The sequence below is a fragment of the Pipistrellus hanaki genome (genome assembly GCF_964339955.1).
Source record: "Pipistrellus hanaki genome assembly, chromosome: 16".
In the NCBI taxonomy this organism is placed as follows: domain Eukaryota; kingdom Metazoa; phylum Chordata; class Mammalia; order Chiroptera; family Vespertilionidae; genus Pipistrellus; species Pipistrellus hanaki.
The window spans coordinates 15,966,961-15,994,082 of NC_140518.1; the positions used below are offsets into that span (position 1 = coordinate 15,966,961).

Sequence of the window (27,122 nt, forward strand, 5' to 3'; positions counted from 1 at the left end):
ATCTGCCCTGGGCCCAGATCCTCTCTGATTGTCCCCTGGCCTCGGGTTTCCCTGTCACCTTGCCTGCTCGCCACACCTGGGGGGATTGCACAGGCTCGTCCCGGGTTGCTACCCATCTGTTCCTCTCAGCCGGCGCTGCTCTGCCCGGCTCAGGATCCGTCTTCACACCTGGGCCCTGGCACGTTCCCCAGAGTGCCCGCCTTCAGAAAGGGAACCCCTCGCTGGCAGGACCCCCAGTAACCTTGGAGTCCCTCTGTCCGGCCAGTCCTTCACCGTCCTGCTGCTGTTCAAACCCAAGTATGATGGGAGGGAAAACCAGAGCCCAATAATCGCCATAGCAACGCCAAAACCAAGGGCCCCAGGAGCTGCTGCTGTGTCCTGGTGGGAACCTGAGCCAGACCGGCAGGTAAGAGCTGTGTGACTCCGCCGTTTGCTTCTCTGCCGCACTCTCTCTGCGTCCTTCATAAACGCATTTGGTAAGCATATTATGAGGACTTACTATTCCTTATTTTCCCGTGTGGCCAGCCCAGGTCCAGTGGCCCAACATTGTACCATAATAGTTAGAGATCTTCCAGATCGGGACCCAGTGATGCCGTCAACTGACCTCCTGAGACTGACAGGGTTCCTGCGTCTGCAGCCTTCCGCTGTCCAGATGGAGTACGGGGCGGGCCCAGGCCCACTTGCCAGTCCCCTGGGGCCCGTGCCTGTCTGCAGCAGGGCACCTCCTCCCCTTCCCCTGGCCCGGCTTCCTGAGGCGCCTGGATGAGGGGAGGCCCCGGGTCCAGAGGGAGGCCATGAGGGGCTGTGAGACACCAGCCAAGGCACCGGCTGCGCTGAGGCTCTGTTAACAGCTGGCCTCGGCCACCTCCTGTGTGCGCGGTGGCTGTCCGCGTCCCCCGGAGTGCTTTCTCTCTGTTTCATAGGAAGGAGGAAGAGCTGCCTTCTCACGGGCCTGAGGCCCAGGCTCCCTCTGTGTCTCTCACTCATTGATTTCCACATCAGCTCACTCTGTCTTCCCATTTCTCTCTCCCCTTAATCTAGTCACTAGTTTCACATTAATTTGGAACCCTCTGAAAGGACGTGCATTTAAAAAAAATAAATGAATTTCCTTTTTCTCTGGGCTGGTGGAAGGGAAAAAGGGTGTCTCGGATCTGGGCTGGAGCTTCATTTACACCAGCCTGTTTGGCCCTTCACAACTGGTGAGGTCTGTGGCGTGGGGAGAATTGAGGTTCTGAAGTGAAAGTGCCCAAGGTCACATGGCTGGTGAGTGGCGGAGGAGGATGGCACGGGACACTGCCCTCCTGTCCTGCCAGGCCAAGAGGCTGTGCTGGGTTCACACTGCCCAGGAAACGGCTGCCCTACCCCCCCTCTTCTCCCCTCCCCGCCGAGAACGTGCTCCAGGTGTCCAGCACCACGTCAGAGGCCCACACTTCGTCCAGACAACGTAGAAAAGAAATCTCCAAGGGAATAAAAATACATCCTTTCCATGTTGAGGACATGACTAAAATTCAGAAAGAAAGCAGAAAGGGGAGCGGTATGAGCTGTCAGTGTTATTCGGGGACGTGGCTTAGCGAGGCCCATGGACGGGTTATTGAATTATCCAGGGTGTTATACTGTGTCTGTTTATTTTGAGCGTTTTAAAAATAACTCTGATATAATTCCCATAATACACAATGCGCTCATTTAAAGTGTTTTCAAAGCCGGGCACCCATCAACACAATCCGTTTCAGAGCGTTGTCATCGCCCCAGAAAGAACCTGTTAGCAGTCCCTCCCCGCGCTCTGACTCAGCGGGCCTTCCCCACACCGAGTCTTAGACTCTCGTTCTTGTTCAAACCAGCCAGCTCTACCAACGTCGTGGTTGTTAGCCTCACTAACAACGTGAATAGTCTCAACAACTAAGTTTAGTTTTCCTGCAGCTTTCATGGCTTGCATCGTAGTATCTCGGACGGACACCTGGTAACCTGATTCCCATGGTGGGATTCTTAGCTGCCTTCCAATTCCTGACATTATGTATAATGCTGCTTTAAACATCACCCATGCCACATCTTTATGCACATCTCTGATCATTTTCTCTTAAATTGTTGAGTGCCAAATTGCTCGTGTGCAAAACAAAAAGTTTTTACGTAGACAACAATGAGATAGATGTGATTGATTATTCCTTTTTTTGTGCCTTTCCCCACCTCGTTGGCTAGTCTCAGTCACCGTCCGTAAGCATTTGTCAGTTCTGTTTTCTGTGCTCCCAGCAGCCTGAGTCATGGAACTGTGCGAGATACCTAATGGACGAGTTAACACAACACATTCAACTCTAAATATGTACAAGGTTATTTTTCTTAGGGGGATGATTTGGAAATCACTTTGGGATCTCGTGGCCTGTTCTTACTATGAATATTATCTTTAAGGTTGTATTGTTAGTTGATACATGAACGATTGCAGACATTAGAAAATAGAGGTGAACAAAAGGAAAGAAAGGTGAAATGAAACCTTCTTGGACACCATCTCAGACACAATCCCTTCGCCGCTTTGGTCTGTATCCTCTTTCCCTTGGGGCGGGAGGAGAGGAAGCACATGCACATCTTTTAACGGATAGCTCTCCATGACGATGATTGTCAGATGTACGTTTTTAAAACATGTATGTAAGCGTAGGTTAAAAAGCAGCTTGGTCTGAAAATTCTGAGTAACGATTCATTGCCTTAAACTCTTCCTTTGCCTGTGGGGCCTGGCAGGCTGTTTGGAAACGCCGTGGCTGTGTTCGGTGCCTCCCCACCGCTCTCCACGCCTGAGTCCTTATTTGTATGAAAACTTCCCTGGCTCCTTTGTGTGAGGGCTCACCAGTTGTTCCCCTTGTGCCCAGGTTCCCCGCAGGCACTGGAATCCCTTGGACACCTTCACGTTTCCTTTCTGGAAACTTCTGGCCTCGCTGCTTGGTAATTAAGTTGTGTTCCACATCCCTGATGCTTTATTGGTTCCCAGCATATTGGATAAAAGGGAGGTAATTAGTGGATTATGGCTCCTTTTAAGTTGTTCTCCAAGATAAGCAGAGGGAAATGCTACGTGGGTAAAAATTTACATAATGATGTGAACAGATTTTTGTCGCCTAAGCTCCATGTAATCTCAAGAAAATGAAAGCATTTTATTTATGGAAGCTTGGTCCAGTGTATTTATCTCTGAGAATTAAAAATTGCCATGGCTTTGTGGCCACCCTATAATTTTAGAAGCAAGGCTGTACCGGTTTTTTGTTTTGTTTTTTTGGTTAATCCTCACCCAAGGATATTTTTCCTTTTTCCATTGATTTTTTTTTTTTTTTTTTTTTTTTTTTTTGATGGCGTGGAAGAGAAGGGAGGGCGGGGGAAGGAGAAAAAGAGAGAAAAAGAAAATTGATGTGAGAGAGACACATTGACTAGTTGTGTCCCGCATGCACTCTGACCCAACCAGGGCAGGAAGAACCTACAGCCCAGGTATGTGCCCTTGACCAGGAATTGAACCGTCCACCCTTCAGTGTGAGGGCTGATGTTCTGACCACTGAGCACACCGGCCAGGGCCCATGTTAACTTGGATGATGCCCTGTGTTTGTAACTAAGTGTTAACATCCTTCTTTCAGTTCTGAGACAGCCCCACTCCCCCGTTCCATCGTCAACAAAACCAAACCAGGACATTACGGATGGAACACACTTGCCCTCACGCACCACAGGAGCTTTGCAACTATACGACTAAAACAAATAAAGCAGACATTACATTGGATTCTGAAATGAGAGTGTTTACTGCAGTATTTGGAACAACTTCATAATTTCCTCCGGTGAAGCATGACCCAAGAAAATTTTCTTGGTAGATATGAATCACATTTCTTTCCATCGGAGCTTGATTTTCCTCTGACCTCTGGGCTCTTGGTCTCCCGGGGTTCCAGGTGTTGGTTTTCGGGGTGGGTTTACACTTGTGTGGGAGCCTGCATTGCCTCCCCACTGACGACTGAGAAGGATCGGTCATTGTTATGAATGTGATTGCAAATACCAGCTAGGAAATTGAACATGACGTGTTTAAAAAAAAAAAAAAAGCGCCAATGGTTTTAATTTGGGGCTTCTGATCACACTTCTGTATGGAACCCTTTAAGCGTTTGGACTTTATTAAACTCATTTATAATCATGACCAAATGAGTCTTTATAGATGCCCCAGCTGCATTTGAAATTTCACAATTTCCATTTCATACCCTCAGTTCAGGCTCACATCACTTGTTTCCTTCTTCAGCCATCATCTTTGTGGGCACCTGTTTTCCCTTTGGGGTGTGAACAGAACCTGAGTTTATGAGTTTGCTATTGTTGGTTGCTGCTTTGGACTGAAAGGCCCTCCCCGTCTGCACTGGGGGTGCGGGTCAGTATCAGGGACCCAGAGCGCTCTTAAACAAAGGGCACACAGTTCGCGGGGAGAGGAGAGAACTGTCTGGGGCGTTCATGCTGTAGGAAGGCCTGTGTTCTGAGACGTGAGCCACCTGGGAGCTCAAGAAGCAGGTCCTGTTCCCCTAGACCTGTGGTCGGCAAACCGTGGCTCGTGAGCCACATGCGGCTCTTTGGCCCCTTGAGAGTGGCTCTTCCACAAAATACCACGTGTGGGCGTGCACGTACAGTGCTGTGGAAACCACATGCACAGACGTCGGTTTTCGGCCTGGGTGAGTCTATTTTGAAGAGGTGGTGTTGAAACACTCAAGGGGTCCAAGAGCCGCGTGTGGCTAGTGAGCCGCAGTTTGCTGACCACAGCCCTAGAGTAAGGAGGTTTAGACTGGAGGGGGAGGAGGAGAGGGATGGGAAAGAAAGCAGAGTGTACCGTTCCAGAGCCCAGTTCAGCCCCCTAGTGCCTTGTAGGTCTCTCACAAACCCCATGAAGCCATCCCAGGCAGAAAGAAAAGACTTAACAGTAATGCAGTAAGAGTGATGCAAACTGTGGACTTGGGTGATTACAATTTATCATGGTAGGTTCATCTGCTGCAACAAATGTACCCTCCGGACATGGTGTTGACCGGGTTGCGGGCAGGGGGTGGGGTGCGGAGGGTTAGGCGCAGGGCTGTGCATGTGTGGGGACGGGAAATCTCTGTACCTTCCACGCAATTTTCCTGTGAACCTGAAACTGCTCTTAAAAAAAATAAAGTCTTTAAAAAAATATTGCAGTCTCCTATGAGGGGCTTGATGAACCCTTGTGTTGAAGGCATGTGATGTATTTTCTTAGGGTCAGAATGCACACGGGGTTTTGATGTTCATACATGGAGCTCGTATTGCCAAGTCATGTGACAGTGCCCTGAGGGACGGATGGAAAAGGAAAGCTGGATTCTTCAGGTGATTTTGAAATCAGCGCAAAAGCGCCGCAGGATCGGAGCTTAAAAATCAAACCTTACGCCGAAACTGGTTTGGCTCAGTGGATAGAGCGTCAGCCTGCAGACTGAAGGGTCCTGGGTTCGATTCTGGTCAAGGGCATGTACGTTGGTTGCGGTCACATCCCCAGTGGGGGATGTGCAGGAGGCAGCTGATCAATGATTCTCTTTCATCGATGTTTCTGACTCTCTGCCACTCTCTCTTCCTCTCTGTGAAAAATCAGTTATATATAAATCAAACCTTAGGATGTTCCATCACACACGTTGGCCTGGCTTGTCATCAGCTTACCTTGAAGGGATTTTTTGTTTGTTTCCATACAGCAGATGAGCCTGTATAATGCAGTTACTGGGGCATTACAATGTTATTACTGTGTATCGGTAGTTGGTATCTGAAAAGTCTATTCCATTTCAGTCTGAGTTGAAGAATCAGGGATACTGGAACTAAGTAAAAGGAAGGAGACTGGTTAGCAACCACCTGTTAGCATATGGGTTGCCACCGTGATCTGCATTTTCCCAGGGGTGTGGCTCCGGGGCCATCACGGGCCAGTGATCATCAGAGCTTCCCTGAAAATCCTTTCTGCCCTCAGCCCCAGGCCCTGCTCGCTGCTGGCTGCTTCCCCCTCTTCCCCTCCCTGCCCACCTCCTCTTCTCCACCATCAGCCACACACGGGGGCTTCCCCACCACTTGGCGTCTTGGCGTCCTCACCACGATGCTGCCTTCCGCTGTCAGCCCCGTGGATGCCTCCCAAACCCCCTCCCCCGGCCCAGGCTGTCTTCGCACCTCTGCCTTGACCTTCCACTTGCTTGCCTGACACATCCACCCGGGAGGCCCACCAGCACATCCTCCTCCTCTTGTCCACACGGAGCCCCCTGTGTAAACCACGCAGAGAAGCATGTCTCCTGCAACCCGTGTTCTTCCTGGGGACCGTGTTCCCCGGGCTGCCAGGCCCCAGCTCCAGGTAAATTCCTTCTCACCTGCTGGCGTCTTCCCTTCATTTCCCACCTCCCAGGCCTCCCGTTACGTTTAGGGTTCTTTCTCTTGCAGGTACAGGAAAGTCAGGTCAAACGTGTAAAACAATACAATGCATGTATGATATGACCTTATGAGTTCAGGACTGTTGACCTCTGCCATGTGTAGGAAGGCGTAGATAGATGTGAAGAAAATGACGCTTTCAAGAGTGTCTGGAGGTTCCCATGCCGGAAAAGTCCGGAGGTGAGCGATGTGCCAGCGCAGAGATCTGACTTCTCTCTGCTTACTCTCTTGTCTCTCTCCGTCTCACCCGAAGACTCCCTCTTAGGTCCATGATGGTGACAGCGTCGCCCAGGTGCCCTGGCTAATCACCTAGGGGCCACCCTTATCTCCCCTTCCTTCACCCCTCATATGCATAAAGGTTCCCTGTGGACCCAGATTAATGGGCTTCAAGCCATCATGTGGCAAATCCTGACTCCAACAGAGAGCCTACTACATTTAATAGTTCAGCTTTGCTTAGAACAGAAGACTGGCAGCTGAGCGTCCGAGAGCTCCTTTTTTAGATGCCTAAATGGCTGCCTCCGTGCGAGATGGTTTTAATTAAATCTTGCTTAGCTGGAGGGGACTGTGAACGGTAGCGGCACATCAGAACACAATGAAAATGAAAATCTAAGGCGGGTGAACTGCTCCTTGGCTTTGCAGGGCAAGTAAGGAAAAGCGGAGCTTATATGATATTTGCATGTGTAAAGAAAATTATTGGTTTCACATTTGTAACCGTGAAAACAGTCTTCTCGGGGGATACATGTTCAGGTTGTTGAAAACAAATCAAATCCACGTGTTTTGTCACAGTCTGACGAGGCCTGTTCTTCAGGCAGCACGCAGATTTGGGCTCTAGGCATTGGGTACACACACCCATCAAACTCCACGGAATCCTCAGTCTCTCCACTTCTTCTCTCCCCCCCCGCCTCGGGGTTAACAATAAGTTAACCTTTTTCTCAGCTCCCTTTCTCCGAGGTCACCAAGTCTGAGGGATGCTCCCTTTTCTGCATTTCTCCCTGGTTGAGTTTGCAATGCACTTTGGAGGAAAGGGCTGAGGGGTTAAATATGAGGCGTGCAGGAGGCAGTAGATCAATGTTTCTATCCCTCTCCCCTCCTCTCTCTCTCAAGTCAATAAAAATATATGAATAAAAACAAACTAACAAGCACAGATGAGAAGCGCCATAAACACCAACACGGCAGCGTCACCACACGAGGTTTGCTTTTTCTTTTGAAATTTTTATGAGTTCTTGAGTCAAACGTAGGTGACTATTATTTGTTGTCTCTGAAACATACTTCTGATAGATGACCAAAATGCTCCTTCATTTCCATTTCGTCTGCTTCCATAAGTAAGCTTAGAGTGCGCCATGGACCAGCAGACCGAGCATGACTAGGCCAAGCCCGTGGCTTTATTATTCGTGTCCTCCCGCGTCCTTTGCTTGGTGTGATCGGTGCCTTTCCTGTGGCATCCCTCGCGGTTGGGCGGCATAAGCACATCACAGAGAGGATTGGGGGAAGCAATTTTGTGCTTTGAGAATAATTTACCTTGTGATTTTAGCTGCAGGACAGCTTCCTATTTTAACACCTTCCATTTCGTTATACAAACAGAGGAGCCCCCAAGCCTTTGAACACAAGGCTGAATCTCAGAGCCTTATTGGCCCTCCTGTGCTTGCTTAAGCAAAGGTGTCTTAAAGGGCTAGGGGCCAGCCAAAGACCCAGCAGGAATTGTCATGATACATATCTACTTCTTCTATTGGAGTGGTTGCTGTCTATATATTGATTTCAGAGAGGGTGGGGAAGAGAGAAGGGGAGAGAGAAATAACGATGAGAGAATCATCGATTGGCTGCCTCCTGTACACCCACACTGGGGATTGAGCCTGCAACCCAGGCATGTGCCCTGACCAAGAATCGAACCATGACCTCCTGGTTCATAGGCCAACACCCCTGTACACCCATACTGGGGATTGAGCCTGCAACCCAGGCATGTGCCCTGACCAAGAATCGAACCATGACCTCCTGGTTCATAGGTCAACGCTCAACCACTGAGCCATGCTGGCCGAGAGGTTACTATGTTAATGCTGATGTTGCCCCACTCTTCGCCAAGGTCAGGCAACTATTTATCGAAAGCAAACTCTATGACAGGTACCACCTTATTCCCTCGCCCTCTCCCCATTTCCCCTTGCTCCCCATAACATGGTTTGATGCACCTTGAGAATCCCAGATTTAAACTACACAAACCATAGCTCCTCATGTTCAGCCCAAGGACACTCGCTGCTGTCCAGCCTCCAGGTCGACCCTGCATATCTCTTGTTTTATTGGATCTTTTTCTCATTTTTCGATGACACTAGCAGGACTTCTCAAATGTGTGCATCATATGGTCTTACACGATACGCATTACCCAACGGAACCGGGAACTTGAAACCAAAGGTCAGGGCCAGCCGTCAGTGATTTGGGAGTCTCTGGCCCTTGCTCAGGTTTCTGGGACAGCCTTTCCCTGGCAAATGCCAGAGTCCCTAATATTGAGGTGCTCCCCTCACTGGAGGTCGGGGTGAGGGAGGGCTCTCCTCAGTCACCCAGGCCTGGGCGGGGTCTGTGTCTTCCTTCAGATCATCCGTTCTGAACCTGTAGTCTTCGGACAGGCCTGCCTCCAGGGTCTTCCTCCCTCCGGTGACCTGCGTGTAAATGGGTCTCTGGAAACACAGGAGCCTTTTCTCCACGCCCCAATGGGCCTCCTTGGCACGTCTGGGTCCGGGACTTCTGTGGAAGGTGGGGGTCTCCTAGGCCGGTGAGGAGGAGTATTCTGGGGCAGATGGTGGGGCTGTGTGCTGCTGTAAATTATACTGTGCAGGGAGGGCCTGGTTCTTCTTAGGAAACAACAGGGTATGAGATTTTGGAGACATAGTGTAGAAATAGTGTTAGCTGGAGACGTACAGTCACGTGGATGGGTTAGTGGGGATAGAAAGGACAAATACAGAAGACAAACTGTCCCTCCAAAGGGATTGATGAATCTGGGTTTTCTTAAGAGTGCTGAGATGGATTAAGAAAGGGGGGAAAGAGAGATGAAAGACCCGGAATTTTGAATGATTAAGTAGGAAATGAGAATGTTTCTTTTCCCTTCGAAACACTGTCCATAAAACACCATGAAAAAACACAGTAAAGCTCCCGCCTGCCTCTTCCGTTACAGTGAGTGAAGGATGGCTCTGTGCCTGGGGAGAGGCAGCAGGGGGGGCTGATGTGTGCATCACGGGGCTGCCTTACTCCTCATCCTTACAGTGTGGCCGTGGACATGCTTTCTGCAGGAACATGGTGGAACGGCCCTGACCGAGGGCAGTGAACAAGAACCCTCATCCAGGGCATCCCTGCTCTAAAGTGATGCTCTTTGAAGAGGTCTGCAATCACCATGTTCCTATAGGTGGCTCTCTCGTAGGCCCAGCTCTGCCTGCTCAATGCCAAGCCTGCATTTTCCTTTTGTTAAATGTACTGTTACAATGCATTGTATTATGGCAACCCTAAATGACAACTTTTTAAAGAGAAAACAGTCTATCCTATCCTACTTCCCAGCCTCTGCATACCCATATCTTTATCCGCTGGGCTTTATCCATCTCTCTCTCTCTCTCTCTCTCTCTCTCTCTCTCTCTCTCTCTCTCCCTCCCTCCCTCCCTCCCTCTGTGTGTGTGTGTGTGTGTGTGTGGCAAGCAGGCAGAAACAAGAAGGCATGAGGGTGTTCCCCGGCCTTTCTTCATTTCAAAGGGCTATCGTTCCCTATAAACTGGGTTTATGTCTTCATGAGTGTCTCCAGTTCAGAATTTTGCTCAGGAAGTTCTGTAGCCCACATTTGGGGGTATCCACGTATTATTTATAGTTATAGATGCTCTGTAGTTTATGTCACCTGCAGGTTGTGACGTTTATAAGCATGCACACGAGCGGGAGTGTGTTGGTATAGGACAGTGCAGAGTAATTTACATTGCCACCCTTGGTTTATACCTTGAGACACTGTCTGACAGCCTCTGGCTCTCGCATTCAACTGCGAACAGCGGGAATCGTGGTGTGGGCATCCTCAGCAGGGTCTGTGCTGGCATCCTGTGGTGCTGTTATCTGTAAGTCTCATTGATACTGCTGAGGCCTGACTGAAATCCTTCTGGTTGATGCCTGAGGTTCTGGCTGTCCTGAAATTAAATGGGCTCCTAGCAGTGCAGAGCCCGTGTGGGAAGCTTGTAAATGCTAAATGCAGTCTGTTCTAACGCTCCCTTTCTCTTTCTCTCCTCCAGTTTGCTGTTTTGTGGTTCACAAGAGGTGCCATGAATTTGTTACTTTTTCTTGTCCGGGTGCGGATAAGGGACCCGACACGGATGTAAGTAACCTGGGGAACTATTGCTCGATGCCCACGTGGGTTTCACGTTCAATGTGTTTAATGCCCGGACCGCTGTTGTTGGGGCCCACACTGCTGATGGGAAGACTTGCCAGTTCGTCGCATGCTGTCTGCCTTGTGCTAATGAATGGCCGCACGGTCCTTCTAAGCCCCGTTTGGACCACGTGGGGACCGGGGAATTTCCTGTTGGCAGGTCCTCTCCGTCCTCCCCTCTAGGCAGCCACGTGGACCAGCTCCACCAAATGTATAGCAGTAGCTTCCCCGAACACAATGCGGGTCTTTCCCGAACATGCATATACATATTATGTAGCGAATCACCCCTCAGTTGACCAAACGCCAGGCCTGCCATTGCGTTTGGCCCGCATGACACACTATTCCTGGTTCGTATAGCGAGAGCCCTGCTGCCTCTCATGGCGGGTTACAAGTCCTCCTGTTGAATTAAAGAAGTTCATAACTGCAATGGCTGATGCCGCGGTGGTGTTCCCTGCCTTGTGAGTCTGCCTGTCTCTAGGAGCACCTCTGCGGCAGCGTCTGCGTGCCCAAGACAGGGTCAGCCAAGGCGGGTGGGACGTCAGAGACAGGGTGGGGCAGAGCAGGGTTGGAGTTGTCCGTGAGGACCATGATGCAGTAGTGAATAAACAATACGACAAGAATAAACTCTGTTTCGCATACAACTGTAGGCCTCCTGTGTTCCCCCTCCTCCCATATGGAGCGGAGGAGCCTTGGGCTGTTGCACGGAAGGTAATATTGTAACTGAAGAAAACAGTGTTGTTCTAGCAGTGTTTCCCAAACTTTTGACATATGTGTACCCCTTCTATAATTTTTGTAACGCTGAGTACGCCTCGTACTCATGAGAACGTAGAATTAGGTGCAGCTAAGCACGGTGCAGTGCATATCCCCACAAACTCCGGTGCAACGCGTACCCCCACCAGACTCTTCCCGTACCCCCAGGGGTACGCGTACCACACTTTGGGAAACACTGCATTAGCTGTTCGCCTTAAGGGAGGAAAGCTGCAAAGTGGCCCTTTCAGAGAATCCTACCAATGTCAGTCCTGCTCGTAAAGCCACTGTGTGTACACACACACACACACACACACACACACACACACACGAAGCAAAAGTAATATCTGCTGTGAAGCTGGACGCTGTGAAGGGCTGTACATCCGGAAAGCAAAATTGCTTTCAGTTCTTCACGACAGTCTTGAGGATTCTCTCCTCTCAAGTTCTTTTTGGTGTCTTAGAAACGAATTGAATTTTTTAAAAAATAATATTAAGGCTGCTAAATTGTCTAAAATTTAACATTTCAAAACTTCGTTTATAACAAAACTCAAGGCATTTAAAACAAAAAATATGGAAATTTAATTAGCAAATCTATTTTCTCGAAGTGTGCTCTTATCTTTGCTATGGAAATAAGACAATTTCGTGAGCAAACCCAGTTACACCCACAAGGTTTCTATACTCTTGAGCTGACAAAGTAAAGCAAAGCTCGTGAAAGGTGCAGGCTCTAAAAACATGGCATTTGCAGGCAGAGGGAGCTCAGGAGGGCCCTGGCGTGGCAGCTGGGTGTTCTGTCCTACCAGGTACCTCACTGCAAACCTTCCTAGACCGTGTACTTCTTTTCTTTCTTTCTTTCTTTTTAAAATAAGTATAGGGGATGAACTTAGTGGTCTTTAAAGTTGTCCTCAGCCCTCAATCCCATTCCACCACTAAATATGTAAGGACTTCATTCTGTGAAGATGTGAAGGGGATGACAATTTCATTCCTGCCCTCCCAATACATTCTCTTATATCACAAGGATGAGTGAAGCAGGCCAATTGTTATGATTGTACTTGGCCTGGCTGGTGTGGTTCAGTGGTTGAGTGTTGACCTATGAGCCAGGAGAGCATAGTTCCATTCTGGGTCAGAGCATATGCCCCAGGTTGTGGGCTCAATGCCCAATGGGGGGCGTGCAGGAGGCAGCTGATCAATGATTCTTCTCTCTCATCATTGCTATGTCTCTCCCTTCCTCTCTCTGAAATCAATAGAAACATCCTTTAAATGAATTTGCTAGCTGCATACGTGGCGAAGAAATAAAATGCTTTTGAGTGTAAGTGGAGGGAGAGAGAGCATCTAATGGGAGAACACGGGCAGGCTTTCTGAAGGTGCTGACATGTTAAACGGATTATAGTTCTTTTCCAAAGTTTCTTTCACAAACACGCAGACCAGTGTTTTCGAGTTTCCCCTGCTTAAGGGAGTTGCCTCTCTTGCCAAACGCTGTTATCCGGGGGGCACACAAACTCAGGTGACCCATCCAGGCTGTCCCCCTTCAGAAGCCGATGGCTCCACTTCGAAAATGAGGTGCAGTTTAATTCACCCTGCCTTTATCCTTGTTCAGACTGCGTGTGTGCGTTTTTTGCAAGAAGCCCTGTGGCAAGAACAGCTGCACGGAAACCGCAGTGTTCTGCACAGCGCTCTGGGCTCCCTCAGGCCAGGTCCTGAAGCCACCCCGGTGCCCGCCCACAGGCACCCCTCCCCATGGGCTGCGGCACACGGGGGCGCCTTAAAAACAAGCTATTTCAGGGAGATACGCCTAACAACGTCTCCTGTGCTGATTCCCAGCCCCGGAGGGTGGGCTCTCCTATGCACCAGATTCGCCGCAGCAGAAGCATTTCCCACAAGGGAAGGGACTCCTGCTACTTTTGCACCAAATTAATTTAGCTTGGAATTAAAAATAGCCCCGAAGACAGCGCTGATGATGCGCGCGTGTGGAGGCGGCTGCCTGCCGGGCAGCGGAGCGCCCCTTCTCCCCGACCCCAGGTTTGGCCGGTGAGACGTGTGCCTGGTTGATGACAGGGCCTTCAGAGTTTAGCCCCACGGGGCCCTGGGGGGCTTCTCCGCTCAGCCCCACGGTGGAAGTTGTCAGCGCTCAGACATCGTTGGAACGCCGCTCTTAGAATAGCACGGAAGCCGGGAGCACATTCTTTTCAAAGCCTCCCTCTTGGCACAGGGTCATCCTTTGAGAGTGTGGAAATTGTTTGGGGAAAGCAGCCAAAAGTGGGGTGGAGCCAGATCTGGAAAGGGGGCGTGGTTACGTGGGCAGTCCTGTTGCGGGTGCAAGAGGAGGTCAGAGGATTCGGTGATTTTTCTCATGAAAGTTGTGAACTGTCCCTGGCATCAGGTTTGAAAGAGGCTTTCGTGCATGAGGCAGGCAGAGCACACAGGGCCCTCCGGTAGCTGTCGGGGCCCTTTTAGTTAATGCCTGTGTGTGTTCTTAAGGTGTTGCATTGCTCAATGATTACGCCCACGCGGTGGATGCTCCGTGAGCAGATCCTGTCTTTTCCCTTTAAAAGCGAAGAGCCCAGCCCCTAGCCTGGCACAGCACGGACGCTGGAAACATATTGCTGAACCAAAGAGAGCGAGCGGATGAGGGTCTGATAACCTAATTTGATCACCCACTGTTTTTATCTGGACTCCAGTTACCTGAGTAGTTTTCTCTGTACCTGAGATGGTCACGGAACTGCCCCGGAACCGGGGCGTGGCTGTTTCATTGCATCGCTGTTGTGGTGCAGGATCCACAGGGTCGGCTTGCCTGCTTTTCATGACAGCCATTTGAAACCATTGCCTTATTTCTTTGGAGTTTAAAAAAAATGGTGGATCTGGGTAATAATAGCCTTCGGACTGGTTGGGATACAAAATAAATAGGGTGGTTTCCTTGTTTATTCTTCCTGACCCCTACAAGTGGCTTAGGAATATCAGATAGTGGATGTACAAGTAATCAAATTAACCTGCCCCTGAGGACTGATGCTGGAAATGGCCCCTGGGGAGCCTGCCTGAGCTTATAAATTAGCTCTGCAACAGGCGAGGTTTTGTGGGGGGTTTTGTTTGTTATAAACCTGCCTAAGACAAAGGCAGTTTGTGTTTGTTATAAACCTGCCTAAGACAAAGGCAGTTTGCACTTTCCGGAGGCAGTTTGCCCGTTTCGGGTTCTCTGCATTTTGCAGGTCCCTAGCCTGTCTCTCCCCGCCTCTCTTTCAGGGCAGGAAGCTCTGTGGCATCAACGCGGGGTAGGAATATTTAAAGCAGGAGGGTTTCATACTTGGAAGTGATATTCTCCGTGGAGGAGGGTGATTGTAGGTTTCCAGATATTAAGCTGTATCATGACTCACTTGTTCTTAAACAGGTCGTTCCCCTGTTTCTACAATTAATCACAAAAGACCAAGGAAGCTTGAAAAGGAAGAGGAGTTGAACACAGCAGGCCCTAAAATTAGAAAGGCAGGCTGCTCTCCTGAGCACTTGCTAAGTTTGAATGATGCACCAAGGTTAAGATAATTCATTTTAATCACGTGTTCGTTTGGTGGGTTTTTTTTTTCTTTCTTCATTACAAATCTGTAATTTAGAGTAACTTAATGTACAGAACTAGGGGGAGCCAATGGTAAGTCGAAGATTTTAAAAGGAATTGCATACCTAGGTGAGACAGACCTCCCCTGGCTGTCCACATGCCCACTTTCGGTTAGGAGCTGTTGGCTGATATTCTATTCTCATGAGTAAACGTCTGTTCATCCAGGGGCCACGTGACGGGAGACTGCAACAAAATAGCCTCTGCAGACACACACGGTTCGCCCAGTAGCCTCCTAACTTGCTGCTCACTTCCGCTCTCTCTCCTCCAGTGTATCCTCCACACAGCAGCCAGAGCTGGTTTTTTGGTTTTTGGTTTTGCATGTCTCAGGCAGATCGTATGACTGCCCTGCTGGGTCTAAACCCGTCAGGGGCTTTCCTTGACCATTAGAATAAAATACGAACTTCTTCCCTTAGTCCACAAGGTGACTCATCTGGTCCCCGTCCGCTTCCGGGAGCAGAGCACGCCAAGCTCATTTGCATCTCAGGGCCTTTGCACTGGTGGGTTCCTCTGTCTGCATCTCATCCGCAGAGAGAGGGATGCGAGTTCACACCTCTCCCATCTCTGCTCAGAGGGCCCTTCCCAGATTATTTCCTATCAGTCTTTCCTCCTCCCATGGCCGGCATCGCCCCTGACACCACCTAAGCCATGCTATGTGTTTACTGTTTCATTATTGCCTGTCTCTTCCACTACCATGAACGCAGGGATGTAGCTGTACGTACTCTTCTATTTAACCTAGCACTGGCACATCGTAAGTGCTCAATTAATATCTGGTGGGTGGATGGGTGAATGCATGTTACTTTTACGAGAGAGGCATGAACAACCTTACAGGGTTTTGTTTGTTTGTTTCCTTCTAATAATATAACTAAAAGGAAATGCCCAAGGTCCCGTAGAGATTTTTCGTTCTCTATGATTATATAATGTCACCCCCTATGGTTAATAAACTGGCCGCACCAGTTAAACCCAAGGCCTGCTGTGTGATTGGATATGTCTTCAAAACAAACAAAAACCCACCACATGTTGTTCTTCATAATCGTTTCCCCCCTCCAAATCTGCTTTATGTAATTGGGTGGGTATACATTAATGAACAAAACTTAAGCAAGATACATGTACAATTTAACAGAACCTGATAGTGCTATCTTTTCATTTTTCCCCCACCAAATTCAACTTTAAGGCCCATAAGAAAATTAACCCACCTATGGATACGATGGCCAAATGTCAAAACTCCAAGAAGGAGTTGACATCTTACATGCCTCTGTAACGCAGTTATGAAGAAACGTGTGTTTTGTACCCAGAAAAGCATCAGAGTCAAATTTCAACTCACTGTAAAAGAGTAAGCATTTCTGAAGTATTGGGTTGACATTGCTTCTTCTTTTGCTAACGAATTATTTTTCCAGCCATAATGTCACTCAGCTGAACAAACAAATCGCCTCTGACTTGTAAAGAATAATAAGCACCTGCCCGGGGGGTAGAACATTACAGCCCCATCTGTCCCAGACCATCTCTGCCTCTGACCCTCAAAGCTCACAGATTCTGAGTTCTCACAGTAACTGCAAGAAAATGATGTGGGAGGAAGTCCTTTCTTGAGATCACAGCTATGAAGTCATGTGGCTATACAGATTCTGCACTCGTGTGCAGAATGTGAAATACAAGTCTTGTCCCCCAGCTCGTTAGACTGCTGGTCAGCTAGCAGGACTTCCCAAGAAACGGAGCTGTGTGTTTTATAACTTCGCTAGCCTCAGCACTGCAATAATAGATGCAGTATCTTTTTTGCCATGGTTCCAGACAACACGGAAGGAGGTCACAGGAGAGACGAAATGAAAATTGTTAAAACGGAGAAACTTTTCTTAGTTCCACCCTCGCGCCACTGTCACTTTTACATCCAGCGCCGTGGCCTAATTCAAGCTCCGTACATCAGAAACCTCAATGTTTAAAATGCACGTTGACTTTTTTTTTTTTTAAATATATTTTTATTGATTTTTTACAGAGAGGAATGGAGAGGGACAGAGAGTTAGAAACATCAATGAGAGAGAAACATCGATCAGTTGCCTCTTGCACACTCCCTATTGGGGATGTGCCGGCAACCAAGCTACAGGCCCTTGACCGGAATTGAACCTGGGACCTTTCAGTCTGCAGGCCGGCGCTCTATCCACTGAGCCAAACCGGTTATGGCTTCATGTTGACTTTTAATTATCACCATATTAACCAAAATAGTTAGATAAAACCCATAGAAAAGGGCCTTGTGTCGCTGAGCCCCAAGAGCCAGGAATTGGGAATTAAGATCATGAACAGGAATTAGGAATTAAGATCATTCTTAAAATTCCTGCATGACTGCGGAGATTGGGGAAAAGTGTGCCGTATTTTAGAAACGTGTGGGGGAAAGTAAGGGGATGTTTTTAGGTAAAGTCTTGACCCAGTGTTTAAATATGTAGTTGCATTTGGATCTTGCTCTTGCTCTAGGCCAGTGGTCGGCAGACTCATTAGTCAGCAGAGCCAAATATCAACAGTACGATGATTGAAATTTCTTTTGAGAGCCGAAAACCGACTTCTGCGCATGGGCCACAAAGTTTCAGTCGCACTGTATGTGCGCGCCTGCACGCGGTATTTTGTGGAAGAGCCACACTCAAGGGGCCAAGGAGCCGCATGTGGCTCTCTAGCCGCAGTTTGCCAACCACTGCTCTAGTACATAAGAGTTTTACAGAGTGTTCCAGCAGCTGTGTGTGTTTACACTGTGTGTGTTGACGATGAGAAAGAAGGTACTGGTTGTTTTTCTCAATGAAATAACTTCCTCTCCCCTCCTCCCCCTCCAAATTATTTTCTGAAGTTGCTGGCATTTATTTTTTTATTTTTTAAAATATATTTTTATTGATTTCAGAGAGGAAGGGAGATGGAGAAAGAGATAGAAACATCAATGAAGAGAGGGAATCATTGATCAGTTGCCTCCTGCACCCCTCCCTCCCCCCCACTAGAGTCTGAGTTTGAAACCCCAGCATGTGCCCTTGACTGGAATCGAACCTGGGACTCTTCAGTCCGCAGGCTGATGCTCTATCCACTGAGCCAAACCGGCGAGGGCTGGCTGAAGTTGTGGGCATTTAGGTCAAGGTTTTATTAAAAGCTACATTCTATAACACACACACACACACACACACACACACACACACACACACACACACAGAGTTGCTTTAAGCTTGCTTGCGCAGTTCTTTTTTCCCTGTTGGAACTGGAATTCATTGCCTTAGGTCTTTTTAAATAATGTATCATTGTATTGTTGGGGTTGGCGTTCTGCTTAAAAACCAGTCTCCGTAGAAGCTGTTATAAGTGCTGTCCCTGTTTGCAGTTAGGAAATGCAGGACCTGAAGTGGCCTCCTAGCTTATAAGCAAACTGAGATGCACCATCCCCTTTCTATTAAAAAAAAATAAATAAATAAATAAATAAATAAATGAGCTAATGTGTCAAGAAACCAATCGAGTGAACGGGATTTAATGATCCTCATAATCTTCATGTTAAGAACATGTGGTCTATAAGGTTCACTTACAAGTCACATATCTGTAATCCACCCGAGAAGACCTAATCATGGCCAGGTTCCGGGTAGCAGCCATTCTGGATAAGTGGGACAAGTGTCATATTTGAAACCTTGAGAATAACGTTCATCTAATGAGATCAGCATCGGAAGCATGGCGGGGCCGGATGTTGGCCTGAGAGCACGTTCTCCTTGTTAGACTTCTGTCCGCAGCCACCGATGTGGTCTATGCAGGTTCTTGCTGATCAGTTCTGATTGAGATGCATCAGGGTGATGGCAAGTGAGCAGGCATTACGAGCGATGATTATGAGGACGTGGGAAAATGCTTCTAAGACGCAAAGGCTTAACCTGAAGCTATTCCTATGATGAGCACGATGGAGCCTGTATCAGTCCACGTAGCTCATAAGTATGGTGAAATGGTTGCTTTTCTCTCATCGTTGATGTTTCTCTCTCTCCCTCTCCGTTCCTCTCTAAAATCAATAAAAATAGATATGTGTAAACAATCCCATTTGGCTTCTCTTCTCTCCGACCACCCTCTCCATCCCCGGACTCCTTTCTCCCATCCCGTTCTCCTGGGGCTGCCTCTCTGGAGACGATTATGACGCCACTGCAGCCATCATGGTCTGGACCACACGCTGCAGCGCCTAAGGGCACGCCTGTCTTTCATCCCCGGTCCCCTGTGCTTACCCTCAGCCTGGGCTCTCAGATCATTGAGTTACCAGCACATGAATAGAGACCGGCGAGTCAGGGTCCATGCTATACAGCGTCTCTGTGTCCCTGGAGCCAGCGGCAGCCTGTCAGCACCGGGGGTGGTCATTGAGGATGAAGAACAGCACGCAGCTCTTTGTGCGGGTGCCCTCTCGTTCCAGCGTCTGGCTTCCACGCGTGTGATGAGGTTGAAAGTCACCCCTGGGGCTGTGTGTGCGAAGCACCTGGTGAGCATGTGGACTGCGGGGCAGGGACGGTGCTCAGAGGGACCGCGAGGGCAGAGCTGCCAGCTTCGCGTTGGTTTGTGGAACTAGAATAAACAGAGAAGAACCAGGCAAGTTTCAAAAATAACCTGGTGCACACGCAGGTGAAGGAACCCTGCTTTCCAGCGGCCAAAAACCAAATAGGCCGCAGTTCCGGCTGCCGTTCCAGCGTTTGTACAGTCCGAGGGCCCTTTCCTCTGCGGTCATCGGTGAAGGAAGCATCGTGGTGGGTCAGCGTGTTAGGCAGGGAGGCGGTTACGCAAGTTGTTTGGGGTTTCATTTTGGTGTCACCTCGTCTGCCAGAGAATAGCAAATGTAGTAGGGAGGGAAAAGGCCATTTCCGCTCTCGTCTGTGTTGATAGCACAGGATTTAGTGAAAACGCACCCCTCTCCGAGTTGCTTTCAGTGTGTGACTTGGTAAATGGTTTGACGGGCATTTGAAGTCCTGCCCCATAAGATATTTCCAATTTTAATTTTATTCAGAAACAAAACATGGTGTGGGGAGGAGTTGCCTATAAGCCTGTAGCTGTTGAAGGAATGCCGTATATTCACCATAGCATCTGAACTGGCAGCATTTCACTGTGATGGCCATCAGAGAGGTTTGGTCTGTCTCTGCTAGAATTTTCTAAGGGAAATGGATGAGCCTGGTAACCTAATTTTAGGCAGATGGATGGTACGTACAGTGTTCTGAATGAATTCCTCCTATTAGGTGTTTTTAAATAGCCACATGAGAGGATACATTCAAGAAAGAAAATACTTCGTCCTCAAATCTAATGCCTAGAAGATTGCTTTTAGTCTCCTAAACCGGATAAGCATTCTGGTAATAATGTCAAGAGAGCCTTTCTGCACCCTCTTCCTTCTCCTGCCTGTGTGATGCTGCTGTTGTCATGGAAACAGATCTTGGAGTTGCTTTGTGATACAGTGCGAGGGACTCCCTGATAACGGAGAGTTACTGCGGGTCATTATCAACACAGAGCCTTTATTCAGTGTTGTCTACAATGCTCGTTGTAGAAAGCATGAAGCTCCGTGTTTTGGGCACTTACATGAAAGACATAACATTGACCCCCACAGACACAAAACATACATCCAGTCGTCAGGTGTAGAAGCCTTGAAAAGTGCAAGCAATGGCCAGTTGCTATTTTTAACACAGGTGGTGGGTTCCATTCTTGGTCAGGGCAGGTCCTTACCTGTGCCAGTGAAGATCTTATAGGCTTATTGAGAGGGGAGGGTTTGGGAGATTGTTGAGTGGGACAGGACGAGGAGGAAGCCAAAAGTTAAGGGGGATTGTTGGAAATTCGCAGCAGAAATTCTCAGTGACCATGGAGAGGTGGGCATTGGCTCCCTAGATGAGAAAGGACCGTTGATAATTGTTCTAATGCTCCGAGGCCTCCACGTTAGAATGTTTTATTAGCAAGTTGTCAGGTAGCCCACTTAGATGTTAATGCAGGGCATCTCACCAAGCACGTGACTGCCGATTGGGGCCTAACGTGAGGGGAAAGCGCCTGGAAAGTGTGGTGGCCCCTCGCTGCCCTGGGACTGTCTCTGGCCTCCTCCCTCGCCAACGAACACTGTAGCCATTTGTGGTATCCTTCACTCACCTTTCAACTGCTGTCGCTGCCAGGAGTAACCCTGGTGCTTGGTAAGGACTGAGTCTCCTGCTCCCTCGCCCCTCAGTGTTCCCAGGGGCAGTGGTTGTCAGAGCCCCCACCTGTAACTCCATTATTACCTGGGAACTCGTTAGAAAGGCCGACACTCACTCAGGTGCCTCAGAAGTGCTGAGTCAGCACTCTGGGGTGGGCCGCCCTCTGTGTGGAGAGCTCTCCAGGTGGGCTCGCCCTGTGGGAGACCCAGGTCCCTGCACGTGTTTCCGGGGATTGGTTTTCCCTTGCATGTAGCTGAGAACAGTTCTTGCTGCCCTGGAAGGTTCCTGGTCACGGACAGAACCCGCTTGTTCCGCTGTTACAAGAAAGATATTGAAGAAGGTGGTTTGGACTTCTGAGCTCTTAGAAGAACAGATCAACATTGAATGAAAAGGTCTATTTTCATTTACCTTGCAATAAAAAAAAAAAGAATGTCTAATTCAGCCTATCAACGTTAATGCAGTTAGCAACCATTTCCCCCTTAATTTTAAGGGGTTTCTATTTACTATTTTTTTAAAATATATTTTATTGATTTTTTTACAGAGAGGAAGGGAGAGAGATAGAGAGCTAGAAATGTCGATGAGAGAGAAACATCGACCAGCTGCCTCTTGCACACCCCCTACTGGGGATGTGCCCACAACCAACGTACATGCCCTTGACCAGAATCGAACCTGGGACCTTTCAGTCCGCAGGCCGACGCTCTACCACTGAGCCAAACCGGTTTCGGCTCTATTTACTATTGATTTATACTTTTTGCTTGAGCTACAGAAACCATTAACCGCATTCTTTTCTTTTTCTTAAATGTATTTTTATTGACCTCAGAGAGGAAGAGAGAGAGAAAGGGAGAGAGAGAGAAACATCAATGATCAGAGCGAATCATTGATCACCTGCCTCCTGCAAGCCCTACAGTAGGGATCAAGCCTGCAACCTGGGCATGTGCCCTGATCAGGAATTGAACCTATGACCTCCTGGTTCATAGGTCAGTGCACAACCACTGAGCCATGCTGGCTGGACGACCACATTCTTTTCTAACTCCAGCATCCCGTCTTCTTATTCTTGAGTGACGGTTGATGGCTGGGCTTCTAATACCCAAAAGATTTGCCCTCAAACTTAACAGGAAAAGTAGAGGGATTCCAGTCCCACCTGCAGCTGCTATTTTAGACTCAGTGCAGTTCTCCTGGGTCTGTCACTCCCAATTTTATTTCTTTTTAAAAACCTGCTACAGAATATTTATAAAACACACACACAACAACTCTGCAGTGATTGAAGAGTCTCAAACCAGGGCATCGCTGGTACATGAGGCGACCAGGGGCCTTAATTTATGAGACACTTCAGCCACCTGGTGCCGGCAGTGTCGGCAGGACTCTTTGGGAAACTGCCCACTCAACACAAACCAAACTAGCTTCAACTAATTCTGGTTTGGAAATTACCCCCCTGAAAAGAAAAGTACTAAAAATGTGTGACATTTACAGGGTTTCTGCGGCCGTCTGCAGTTTCTCTAACAAGGGTATTTATTCACAGACGTTGAGGGAGGGTGGCAATTGCTAACTTGTTTTTATCTGGCGGAGGAGTACAGATATAGTCCCCGCGGCATGTCAGAGTGATGGGAACGCAGAACATGATGACGATCAAAGTCAGGATTCTCATGTCTGTCCTTTTTCATCGTCTCCAGCTCCCAGGCATAAACGCTTCTCTAAGGATAATGATCGTGCGTGACCACTGAGAATGGTTTTTTTCTTCTCCAATTCGGAGTTGCTTTTCACACTTACCTTTTCTAGTAAAAGTTCTGTCTCTCGGGTCCCAGAAGAGTGGGGAAAAATGACGAGGTGAGGTTCAACTTGGTTCTAAGGAAAACCGAAATGTGATCTTTTTTTTTTTTTTTTTCTTCTTCTTGTTGGCTAATTAGGACAACTAAGAGTAACCATCCAGTTTCGGAATGGCGAATCTAGTCTGGCCTGGCCTGTGTTCTTTAAAGACAAGAACGTGTGTTGGAAAGAGGGCCAGTGTTAGGCAAGTTCCGATTTCCTGGAGAGGACGAAATCCTCTTGGTTTTATAGGGGTTTTTTTTGTTGTTTTTTTTGTTTGTTTGTTTGTTTGTTTTTTTACCATAGACATGAGAAAAGAAAATAGGGTCAAGAATTGTTTTATCCCTTTACTCTGAAAAGCAAGAACACGGGCTTGGGAAATAGCGAGACCTGGTTTCTACTTTTGGATCTGTCTCCAAAATACTGTTCTCTGAAATAACAGAATGCTCACGTGAAGAACGAATTGGGGGATTTAGCTCTGAAAGAACCCTTCCTTCAAACCATGCCCCCCTTGGCTACTGGTCAGTCTCATTTCCCTCCTGGCCATATTTTGGCTCCTATTCTGTGTGACGGGGCAGGGGGTCTTTCCCTTGGTCTGGACCAATAATCCCACAAGATGTCCATCGGGGAGCTGCTAGGGTCCTAGCTGCACATCCTCCTGGGAGCCGGGGGCACAGGCAGCAGGCCTGCAAGGTCATACCAGGCCTTGGGGAAGAGCTGATGGACATCCAAGACTTCCTGTGAGCTGGGGAAAAGCCAGCGAGGCTGGCTGCAATGGGATGGGACGCCTACGCATTACAAAGCATCCCCGTTTTTCTTCGGCTTCCTGCAATGTCTGTGTCTACTTTGTTTTAGTATCTAGTACTGTCTTTATGAGTCAGCAGTGCTGGGCAGAAAGGGGTTCTGGGTTCTGAGCGAAGCCTGAAGGAGAGAACGGCTTGGGGAAAACAGTAACTGAAGCAGAGACCCCCCTGACGAAGGAGAGACTCGGGGGGATGGACTAAAAGCACATGGTTGCATCCGGCCAGTGTTGCTCAGTGGGTGAGCATCGACCTATGAACCAGGAGGTCATGGTTCGATTCCCTCTCAGGGCACATGCCTGGGTTGTGGGCTCAGTCCCCTGCATGGGGGGTGCAGGAGGCAATTAATCAATGATTCTCATCATTGATGTTCCTATCGCTTCCTCTCTAAAATCAATAAGAATATATTTAAACATTTTTTAAAAATCCATACCCGAAGAAGGGGGACTGGAGCATTCATCATCATGAGATCCCCATGAACCATGGAGCCTTGAACTCTGCTCCCTGAGGCCTGTGCTATCAGGATTGCGTGACGGCCCCTCCGTACAGGAGAGAAGACAACGCTCTGCAGGGCGTGTGACCTGAGTCACCCAAGCAGAGCTGGTCAGTTTCTGGTCATCCTGTCATTCTGCTTTCAGAAAAACATAAGCAGGATCGATCAGTGAGGGCTGCAGAGTGTGGGGCCCCTAACTCACCTGACACATTTCCCCAAATGCATTTCCTGGGCCCTGCTCTGTACTCAGCAGGTCTTCATTGGAGAGGACCAGGGCTTAGCATCAACTTTAGAGTCAAAATAATCCTAGGGTTGAGTCTCTGCTCCAAATACCCTTCCTAGTTGCGTGACCTTGAGCAGGTCAGCTAACCTAGACAACCTCCGTTATTTGACCTGATGACAAAGGACAAATCATCATACTTTTATTGAGTATGGGGACGAATGATATGCTTGTAAAATGCTTATTCGCTCACTGCCTGTCCCATGGAAATCATTCAGTGAGTATAAGCTATTACTACACTTAGCCAACATGTGTGTGTGTCAGATGGCTGCCCAGGACTGTGGGACTGTGCGAAAGAATTGGAAAAATCATGGTCCCTGTCCTGACAGATACACAGCCAAAGTGGCCGAGAACAGCACATGCACACGAATGTTCGGTGCGCTTTGGGAGAAGAGGGGACATTGTAATGGCACTGAGATTGTTGGAAGGTTCTAGAAAGGTATGGTCTGGACCTAAGGGGGCCCAGGTGGTGCCGGTGGAAGGGCTGTTTCAGAGTGAACGTCAAATGGGCTCGCCACGAACAGAGCTGCCTTCAGGTGATGTCAGCGCGTCTAATACAGGACTCTGACTAATTGCTATTTATAGTTGCTTATATTCGAAAGCTTGTTTATACCACTGGCGACTGTCAGCAGGACGCAGTGGCAGGAGCTCAGCGCTCAGTCTCACTTCCTGAATTCTGGTCCCCACGCTGCCCTCACCAGCCGAGTGACCTTAGACATTAGACAAGCCACTTCATTCTGAGGCCTCAGCTTCCTCGCTGTGGGAAGGGGGTCAGGCAATGGTTGGCAAACTCATTAGTCAACGGAGTGGCAGACCGCGGCTCGCATGCAGCATGTGGCTCACGAGCCATGGTTTGCCGACCACTGGCCTATAGCATGGCTTTGTCCACACCTTTGGTCAGGAGTGGAGTCCGTTTCTCCAATCCAGCGAGTCTAGACTAGCTTTGTGCCCTCCTCTGACCAATAGGATGCAGCACCGATGACCGTGTGGGAGTTCTGAGCCAGGGTTTGACAGCTCCCACTCTTTTTTATTTTATCTTCACCCCAGAATGAGGATATTTTTCCCATTGGTTTTTAGAGAGAGTGGCCGGCCTCCTGTTCAAAGCTGTTCTTGTAAACAGTTGTGCCCGTTTGTTAACGTATATCCTGTGCGTGGCTGCTTCGGCCCTGTCACAAGAATTGAGTGTGAGTGCTTGTGACAGAGACTGCATGCCCCCGGAGCTGAAAATAGTTACTGCCCGGCCCTTTCCAGAAGAAGCTTGCGACCCCTGGTTCCTACTCTGCAGCGGAATCATTTATACGAAGCACATTCCGTTGCCATCTCCACCTCTCTACCCTCCCCCAACCCCGAGTTTCTTTTGGGTTTTTCCCAGTGTGTGTGGCTTTCTTGTTCCGGTGTGTGTTTGTAACACAGAGCCAGTGGGGAGAGCAGGTAATCCTGCCATCTGGATTTGGCAGGGGCAGCCGATACAATTTATGTCCACCAGCTACAACCCTTAAACCAAAGTGTACAAGCCGACAAATGGCACACTGTAGGGCCTGCAAGTGAGGGAGCCAGTGCTTGCTGCTCCGGCCTGGACTGTTAGTGCTTTGTGGTTCTGCGGGTCCTTCCTGAGGTTGGACAATAGGGTGATTGTTCCCGTGCTGCTGAGAAAGACAGTCTGATTGTGTTTTGTGTGGAACTGAGTGCCAGTCAGCTCACCTCTTCTCGCATTCGAAACCATTGTGGGCTCAGACTTCCCTCCTCTGTCAGCCTGGTATGGGAGGCCCACGCCTCCTGGGTCAACATATTCCCTGTTTTCCTTCTTTTTCTTTTATTAATAACATTCCTTTGTTGTTAAAATATTACACAGAAATTTTAAAAGAAAGAAAAAAAAAAGCCCACTATCTTATACCTACCACCTCCTCAGCATGTGCTTTTCTCAACCAGATGGGAATTACATGGTTTTAAAAGAATCATCTTGAAGACTGTGTGGAAGTATGGAAAATGCTTGTGATATGGTCTTCCGTAAAAAAGATCACACAGAATCGCTGCTGGTACACTGTTGCAACCATGTCTTAAATATGTGCATATATGCAGTAGACAGAATACGTTACCTTTCGTGGCAGAAAGTACTTTGCAGGAGTGACTCACTTAAGGATCATGAGATGGAGAGATTACCCTGGGGTATCTTGGTGGCCCCCGGACAGTGAAACAAGAGGGTCAAAGTCAGAAGAGGACATGGAAATAGAGGTCGGAGGATTGGAAGATGAATGAGCCAAGAAATATAGTGGCCCCTAGAGGTTGGCACGGGAACAGAGGCCTCCAGAGGAGCACAGACCCACCACTGTCTGGATTACAGTAAGATTTAATTTGGACCTGTAGAACTGTAAGATGATACACTTGTGTTGTTCTGAGCCACCAAGTCTGTGGCATGTTGTTATAGTAGCAATAGGAAACAAATCCAGCACATATAACTGGAAGGGAAGACGTGTCAAAATGATAGTTGGAAGTCATTTTATATATTTT

General features: G+C 48.5%; 1 protein-coding gene across 1 annotated transcript in view; it reads left to right on the forward strand.

Moving 5' to 3' along the window:
- The window catches only part of PRKCA (protein kinase C alpha), a 246,059-nt gene that overhangs the window by 110,178 nt on the left and 108,759 nt on the right, over positions 1 to 27,122 (forward strand). The window contains exon 3 of the mRNA XM_084864158.1: positions 10,629 to 10,711. Coding sequence (XP_084720284.1) covers positions 10,629 to 10,711 — 83 coding nt within the window. The remainder of the gene's footprint in view (positions 1 to 10,628; positions 10,712 to 27,122) is intronic.